The sequence below is a fragment of the Austrofundulus limnaeus genome, unplaced genomic scaffold, assembly GCF_001266775.1.
Source record: "Austrofundulus limnaeus strain Quisiro unplaced genomic scaffold, Austrofundulus_limnaeus-1.0 Scaffold43, whole genome shotgun sequence".
Taxonomy (NCBI): domain Eukaryota; kingdom Metazoa; phylum Chordata; class Actinopteri; order Cyprinodontiformes; family Rivulidae; genus Austrofundulus; species Austrofundulus limnaeus.
In genome coordinates, this window is record NW_013952445.1 from 170,695 (window position 1) to 179,528 (window position 8,834).

Here is an 8,834-nt window from a genome sequence, read left to right on the forward strand (position 1 = left end):
CACACACACACACACACACACACCATCACCCTCTCTCTCTCTCTGTCCCCGGTTCCGTTTGTCTCCTGGTTATCCCAGCTGGGACCGCTGGACTCCCTCTGATTGGCCGTGAGGAGCGGTGATGTCACCGCCTGCTCCTCGGTCCCGGCGCGGGAGTGCAGCTCCAGAGAGGAGCCCCCCTCCAGATGGAGTTGACGCGCGATGGGCTAGGAGCTGCGCGAACGGCCGCCGCGCGCCGCCCGCCTCCGCCTGGATGAACCCGAGCCGGTCCAGCCCTCAGCGCAAGCAGCCCGTCATGGGTGACGGCGGTGCGTCCCCGCCGCTGAGCCTCCGGAACGGCACGGGCAGCGAGGCGTCCGCCGCGCCGGGCTCTCCTCCGGCCGCGTCCGAGCAGTGGATGGCCGCGATGAGCCTGGTGATGGGGCTGATCGTCGCGTCCATCGTCTTCGGGAACATCCTGGTCATCGCGGCCATAGCCAAGACGCAGCGGCTGCAGACCCTSACCAACGTCTTCATCGTGTCGCTGGCCGGCGCGGACCTCATCATGGGGCTGCTGGTGGTGCCGTTCGGCGCCGCGCTCGAGGTGCGCGGCTCGTGGCTCTACGGTTCGTTCTTCTGCGAGTTCTGGATCTCCGTGGACGTCCTGTGCGTCACGGCCAGCATAGAGACCCTGTGCGTCATCGCCATCGACAGGTACGTGGCCATCACCTCGCCGTTCCGCTACCAGAGTCTGCTGACCAAAGCTCGCGCCAAGGCGGTGGTGTGCGTGGTGTGGGCCATCTCCGCGCTGGTCTCCTTCCTCCCCATCCTCATGCACTGGTCGCGCGACGCCCAGGACACAGCCTGCTACGAGAACCCGGAGTGCTGCGACTTCGTGACGAACAGGGCGTACGCCATCTCCTCCTCCATCATTTCTTTTTACATTCCTCTCCTGGTCATGATTTTCGTTTACGCGCGGGTCTACAGGGAGGCCAAACTGCAGCTGAGGAAGATCGACAAGTGTGAGGGCCGGTTCCACAACACCCTGACCGGACTCACGTCCAAGTGCAAGAAGAGGCCTTCCAAGATCCTGGCRCTGCGGGAGCAGAAGGCGCTCAAGACTCTGGGCATCATCATGGGGACGTTCACCCTGTGCTGGCTGCCMTTCTTCATAGTCAACGTGGTGCGCGTGTTCTGCGCGGAGATGGTGGACAAGAACCTGTTCGTGTTCTTCAACTGGCTGGGCTACGTCAACTCGGCCTTCAACCCCATCATTTACTGCCGCAGTCCGGACTTCCGGAAGGCTTTCAAGAGGCTGCTGTGCTGCCCGAGACAAGCCGACCGCAGGCTGCACGTCAGCTCGTGCGACCTGTCGCGCTGCTCCGGCGGCTTCGTGTCCGCGCTGGAGCCCGGCACCTTGGAGATGTGGTCCGACTGCGCCGTCCTGGACAACAGCGACAGCAGCCTGGCCGCCAAACTGTCCCACTCTGAATCACAACTTTGAAAAAAAAAAAAAATACAAACTAAAACATTGATATATTGAAACATCAACCTGCTGCGGGGTTAAAGTGCGGAGAGACACGAGCGTCATTTTTGGGGAAAGTTGTGCGTAAAATCCACCCAGACTGAATGTTATCCTGCAGGCCAACAAAATAAAACACCCAAATTAAAAAAAATAGAAAATAAAGCATCGATCCAGAGCAGCTTTGTGGGAAAGATTCAGTCGCAAATTCATTTTTTGGATGTTAGAGAAAAAGAAAGCTGCGCAAACAGTGCGCGCTTTAGGGGAAGGAGCGCACGTCTCAGATGTGATTATTTCGCACAAAGGCGCGTTTTTACGTCAGATTTATTGGATAAACAACCTCACCATGCGCCTAGGACGATGTTGATAGAGAAAAGAGTTTTAATCATGTGTTCATAATGGGAACCAGTTCATGTTTAAAACAGAACACCATTGGAGAAGCGCAGACTGCGTGTTTTACCTCACAGGCAGCTGCGTTTCTATACTTGTTTATATTAAACATACTGTAAAATGTCTTTTATTCCGCGCTGTCTTTTACACCTAAAAGCAAAGTTAAGAGGAGCGGATGTCTGGTTTTCTGTATCGTGGTGTGAAGTCGTCTTTAAGGTGATTCTGTGTGAATAAAACTGAAGTTCTCTTGTTTGTTTAGTTACTGTTTGAGCTTCAATTTCTGTGTGCTATTACAGCAGAAAGACTTGAATTAATCACTGCTCTTTTTTTAAACTGTTTACCAAAATTTTAAAGAAAGGAAGAAAGGGAAAAACAATAACAAAATAAGAGTTAATTGCTTGTTAACTGCTGAGAGCAGCTGGAATCTGATTTGCCTCAGATGACGGATGAGCCACAAAACTTTTTAAAACAAGATCAACAAGTTTGTTTACATGTTTACCCTTTCAGATTTAAGATGCAAACTGCTGATGCAAGCCTGACAATGTTTGCCATAAAGATTGTTGTCTGTTAGCAAAATATCTCATGAACCACTGGACTGATTTCATTGAAACTTGCAGAAAACAATCACTGGATGTACATCTGTAAAGGACTGCTTTTGGAGTCAAACCGATTCAAAAATGGCCACCACAGCCAACTGATTTTAGAAAACACAAAAATGGTTATAACTCTGTCCAATTTGCTGTTTTTTTTATTTTTTATTTTGCATTAATTTGGTGGTAGTAGCTGAGGGTTATACACCAGTGTTTCCCAAAGTGGGGTCCTGAAACATAAAGGTGGGGTCCTGAAAAGATTTTCTGAATTAATTACATTTTTGCGTTATTTGTTACAAAGGAGTGAGGTTAGTGTATTTAAAATGGATAAATGTAGTATAAAAATATTGTTACTATGCCCATGTTTAGTTGACCTGTTACAAATTTTTATGATCCAAAAATAGTTGGGGGCACAGGTCTCTGCTACTGTTATTTTGTGGGTCAAAAAGGTTTGGGAACCACTGCACTTTGGTTCCCAAAGTTGGGCTTGGGACCCAATTAYGGGTCATGAAGCACCTTGGATAATCTCCAGAAATCAATTTAAAGGGTAATAAAATAATTGCTGATGTAATATTTTCCCTATAATTATTACAAAAACACAAAATAAATATAAATAATTATTTATAGTTGTGTACAAGCTGTTTAGATTGTCAAAAAGCCTGTGTTTTTAGGGTTATTAACAAAGTTCGTGCACTCAGACCAGTAATATTTGGGGTCACAAGTTTTGCCATGAATATTTTGTGGGTCAGAAGATAAAAAGTTTCGGAACCACTGTTATACACAACAGTAGCACTCCACATTGCACGACATATTTGCTAAAAGTTGGCATTAATTGTTGGCATCAACCCTGTTTGTCTGTTAGCAAAATATCTCATGAACCACTGAACAGATTTGAAGGAAACTTTCAGGAAGTAACAAAAAGATGTACAACTACAACTGATAAGCATTTGGAGTCAATATGATTTAGGCTGGGTGCTATGGCTCATCTTCCTTGGTTGACACATTAATGGTGATAACCAGTTTTACATATATTGAGCTGAAGATTTGAAGTAGTCCATTTACAAGATTTGGCAAAACAGCTAAGGCAGACGGGAATATGCGTTCGTTCAAATAATTCTATAGTCCCAAATTAAGTTTGTGTTTTTCTCTTATTAAGACATCTGACATCTGTTAGCAAATGGTAAACATTTGTTGCATTACATTGTTAGATGCGTGCGTTGTGCTTCAACAAATTGAAAAGAAAAGTATAAAATGTGAAGAATATTGTTTTCACACAAAACTGGAGCMAAACCAGCGAGTCAAAATAGAGAAAGTTTTGAAGTTTTTTTTTTAGTTTTTACATTTTAGTTCAAAGTTTCTGGTCTGCAACAAAGACCTGTGCTGATGTCCAAGCAGAACGGGGGGTTTGAACGTGTGAAAATTTAAAAACGTAAMAAGTTTTGCACCGTTTTTTTGTTACAAACACCAATGAACAGCAGGACAGGAGACAGAAATCCAGTTAAAAAATGGGAAAAATGCTTTTCAACATTAAAAACAACAATTAGATTCTTTGTTTTGTGTCTTTGGAAAAAAAAAAGTTTCAAAGCCATAAAATGCAGCTGTAATTGTCTAACTCAAGCTGAGAGACCCCTGGTTGTTTAAAGCTTTACCGACAAGAAGAATTTAAATTTCAGACCTCAGRGGAGAATCCTGGAAGTATAACTACATGAAGAGGGTTGGTGTGAAAGAGGAGGATGATGGTGAAATGATGAGATGGAGCCAGATGTTCTGCTGTAGCGACCACTGAAGGAAGCAATCAAGAGAAGAAGCGAAAGAGTCAATTCAATTAGTGACACTAAAGCAAAAATAACAGTAAAAGGTGTAAAAACATTTAAAAAACTCCAAAATAATCATTTCAGACATAAAAAAGGGCTGCAAAACTTCAGGATAAATCTGTGTTAATTAGTTTGGGTCAGAATGGGACAAAACCAGTGTGGCTTCTCCGTCAGATAATCCTCCCCACAACTTTACTTCCTCCTCTCCCCACAGAGTCCTCCTCTAAAAGCCTGCAGAAAGTGTTTTAACAAACATCACAGCTGGTGTTATGAAGTGGCTCTAACAGGAGAGATTTGCCTTTCTCTCTGAGGAATATTAATTAGCCCTTAAGCCGGGCGTCTTTAAAACACATTAGCATGATGTGCTCTGCTAATGATGCTCCTCCAAAAACAAAACAAAAAAAAGAGTCGAACATTTCATTTGGACCAACAAGAGCTGAACGAAAGTGAGCTCAGCTGTTTTGGCTGAGGAACACTGTTTAGACATGATTGGCTAAAGTAATGAGTGTGAATAAGACCCATGTTTTTTTATTTATTTATTTATCTTTGGGCTTTCATTCAAAGGAGAGAAAAAAAACAACAGCTGAAATCACTGATGGCCACCTGCCAACGACCTGCTAAATTATTGACCATTGTTTGTTTGGCTGAAGGTTTTGGACAGATTAGCGCTGCGCTCCCAGATGGAGAAGCTAATCGGCTGCTTTAAGAATAATCGCTTCAAATTGCTTGTGTATCGCTCCACGTTTTGGCTGCTCAAAGGGAAAGCGAATAGATTGCTATCTGCTTGACCTCTGCGAGCAAAACCAGAGATTAGTGATGGTGAGGATAAACCCAGCAGACACTTTGATAGGTGCTCCTTTTTTTCTCCCCCCTTGTGGAAACAGATCTTCGAAATGTTGGCTCCAAAAGAACCCGAACACATTGTCCTCTTTAGAAACATTATTCTTCGTAAAGAAGCCGTTGGCAGATGGCTGCACGGTGGTTCGGAAAGGATGGATGTGGTTTTAGCAGAGATACTCGAGTAGGTGATTACAATTTTGTGATTACTGGGGGGGGAAAAAAGGTGCCAGAGCCTGGCTCCCACACCAGCAGCAGCCTGGATTGTTGTCACAAAGCAGAGCGTATCCGTGTCGTCGTGGTGTTTGGGCCAAGTTCTGTCCTTCCATCTGAACACTGCAGATAAATCAACACCAAATCCGATGAGTTACTAGTCATCATTAGTCCAATTTTTGTTTGTACAGTTGCGGCTTTTTGGACTTTTCATTGTTTTGATTATTCTGGAAACCAACAAAATTAGTTTCATGAGGGGAAAAAAAATTGTCCAAGATGTCTTTTTATAACTATTTTCCCCGACTTTATAAACTTCCAGTGCATTGCATTTAATTACAACTTAAATGCTACAAGGTTCAGAAGGCGTGTGCTGAAGCACAAACACAAACTACTAACACCCGCCTCAAAGTACTACAATATAATTGGCTAATGAGAACATATGTGACGCCAGAAAAGCTTAATAAGTATAATGGTGCCATCCCAGACCTGTGTACTAGATGTGGAGAAGAGAAGGGAACATTCTTCCATTGTGTTTGGAAATGTAAGAAAGTTCAACAATTCTGGAGGGAGATTAAACAAGCTCTAGAGGCTATATTAGATATAAAACTAGCTTTGGACCCCAAATTGTTCATCCTAGGTTTGTATCCTGATAGACATTATATGTCGAGAAAAATAATTACTGCCGTGGATTTATGTTTACAACTTGCAAAGAGAGTCATAGCACTTTCATGGAAGAGTACCACTAAGCCGAATTTCATTACCTGGATTAAAGAAATGTCCACAACATTACAATTGGAAAAGATTACTTACATTATAAAAGGGTAACTATCACTATTTCAAAATATTTGGGGTCCTTTTATGCAATATATATTGAGCATGGTTGTGAGGGGTGGGGCGGATGAAGGATAGTTGGTCCCCTGCAGTGCAGTGTCCTAGGATAATGTCTTTTATTTGTRTACTTGATTTCTTTACTTTGAAATATACATTCAAGATTGTATTTTCTGAACCACCACTAAAATAATTTGGGCTAACTCTTGAAAATATGGAAACCGTTGTTACCGTGTTTGTTGTTTTCTTTTCTCGGGGTCATCATGGGGTAGGGGGTTAAGGGAGTTGGTTTGCTTTTCTTATAAACTCTGTGTGTAATAAGTGCTGCTCTAAGACATCTCAATGTCTTGACTGGCAAAGAAAGGCAAGTTGAATGATGGACAATAATTTAACCACTCTTTTTCCTTTGATACGAGAGCACGCTTATGTCCTGTACATTATAGAAAGCACTGTTGTAAAACCAATAAAGATAATGTTGGAAAAAAATGCTAGAAGGTTCTAGCATTCCTAACAGGAACACATATCACGTCATCTTACCTGCCACAGTTTCAGACTATCACAATATGTTGAGAAATAATGGAGTAGTAGTTCTTTTTGGGCAAAATTTAAGATTCAACATGTCAGATTTGTTTTTTGTTTTTTTTTACTACTACATCAAATTTGAGCTCAATATTTGTTAAGTTGGCGGCGCTAGCGCCACGTTTGTGTCAGCTAACGTTGATTAGCTACGGCGGCCTTCTTACTCCAAAAGTTCATCTGTTTCAGACACACAGTGGTTCAGTTTTGAAAATTTCCTTCAAATCTGTGCAGTGGTTCATGAGACTGACTCCAGACACTGAGGAGCACTTGAGGATATATGTTGTGAATGCCTCTCACCAACAAAAACACCAAATTTTAGCTCAATATCTGTAAAACTGACTGAACTATAGCCATTTTGAGGTTTTCTAAGAAATGTGGCGGCCATCTTGAAAGGTGTTGTATCCATAAGTTATTTATTGGTAGACGTATGTCCAATAATTACGCTCTGAATGTTTCACTGAAATTTTGTCCAGTGGTGCATGATACTCTGCAGCTTCTTCGATCGCTGCTTGGACTCGACCACCTTTTCTTTTTTAAATCACAATTTCCTGCCAAACCGCCTCCTACAGCCTCCATCTGCACTTGACTGCAGACCGACGTCACTAGAATCACTGAAGAGAACCAAGACATCCCGATAAACTAAAAGGCTTGTGTGCAAATCTTGTTACTTGCTGCTGTGAAACAGATGCAAACTTTCAAGTTTCTCCAGCAGAAGAGCCTCCAAACAATAGACGCAAAGAGAAATTTGGGTTTGAAAGTTTCGAAGTACTAATTTCATCTCCTAAAGTGTGTTAAAAAAACAATACAGGAACGCTTGAAGAAACTAAATGTCAGCACCTGAAGATAATTACTGCTGATTGCTAATCACCACAACCTTATCAGACCCCAGCTGAGATGCTAAATGAATGCTACGAGAGCGTAAAATGGTGCACATTCGAATGCACGCCATTAAAGATGAGACTTGCTTTAGAAGTTTTTATTTAAAACCGCATTAAATATCATCAAATATATATATACTTTTAGCCTGTTAACCACATAATTTGAATGAAAGAAATCAGTTCATGGACATTTAAAAGTATTGCTTTTACTTCTATGTAAAATGTGGCTAAAAAAAACCCTGTAGAGTCACTATTTTTGTCTGTCTGCTGCAAAACATCGACAAATCTGAACTATTTTTTTACATTAATAACCTCATATACCCCTGAGATTTTTCCAGTTCGGCTCATGGTGAGGGTGTGGCGCCAGAAACCAGGGGCGACTCTACATGTGTCCATCTGTTTGGATTCCCGTGTGAACTTGGCACTCTGTGGCCTCCATCTGCTGCACTTTGGATCTCCCACTGAATGAGGCTCAAATAGGAAGCTTTGGTGAACGAAGTCGGTCATGTCAGGCGTTTGGGTTGTATAATCTAAACGGACTGACTGGCCAGCAAATTCAGAGATTGATGTTTATGGCCCCCCCAGTCAAAATACGGTATATATACTTAGCATAAAAAGTGTGGTAGATTATTTCCTTGTTGAAACATTGATTTTTCACAATAAATATTAAAGTGGGCGCCTGACTAGCAGCACCTGGGGGTACCAGAAGCTCAAAACAAGTGTCAATAACAGCAAAATAAGTTGCTTGTCAGAGAAAGTTTGCTAATTTTTTCATGTGCACAACCCACATACTCATCCCACAAATACACTGCAAAAACTGCCCATCTTACCAAGTTTTAAAATCTTATATCAGCCAAAAAGTCTTTTTGATCCTGTTTTGAGACTGATTTACTAAACAAGAACTGATTGTGTAAGAATAATAATCTTGTTTTCAGAATGTGTATTTTTTGCCATTTCAGTAGAAAACAAAACTTAATGTTAGTTTCTTAATTTCTGCATCATCAGTGGCTTTATATATATATATACACTCACCGGCCACTTTATTAGGTACACCACGCTAGTAACGGGTTGGACCCGCTTTTGCCTTCAGAACTGCCTCAAATCTTCGTGGCATAGATTCAACAAGGTGCTGGAAGCATTCCTCAGAGATTTTGGTCCATATTGACATGATGGCATCACACAGTTGCCGCAGATTTGTCGGCTG

At 42.3% G+C, this 8,834-nt stretch overlaps 1 protein-coding gene across 1 annotated transcript; it reads left to right on the forward strand.

The window, feature by feature from the left end:
* Window positions 1-15: 15 nt before the first annotated feature.
* Window positions 16-2,149, forward strand: adrb1 (adrenoceptor beta 1). Its single transcript, XM_014007581.1, has one exon. The coding sequence runs from the start codon at window positions 122-124 to the stop codon at window positions 1,481-1,483; it is 1,362 nt and encodes a 453-aa protein (XP_013863035.1). The 5' UTR covers window positions 16-121; the 3' UTR covers window positions 1,484-2,149.
* The last annotated feature ends 6,685 nt before the right edge of the window (window positions 2,150-8,834 follow it).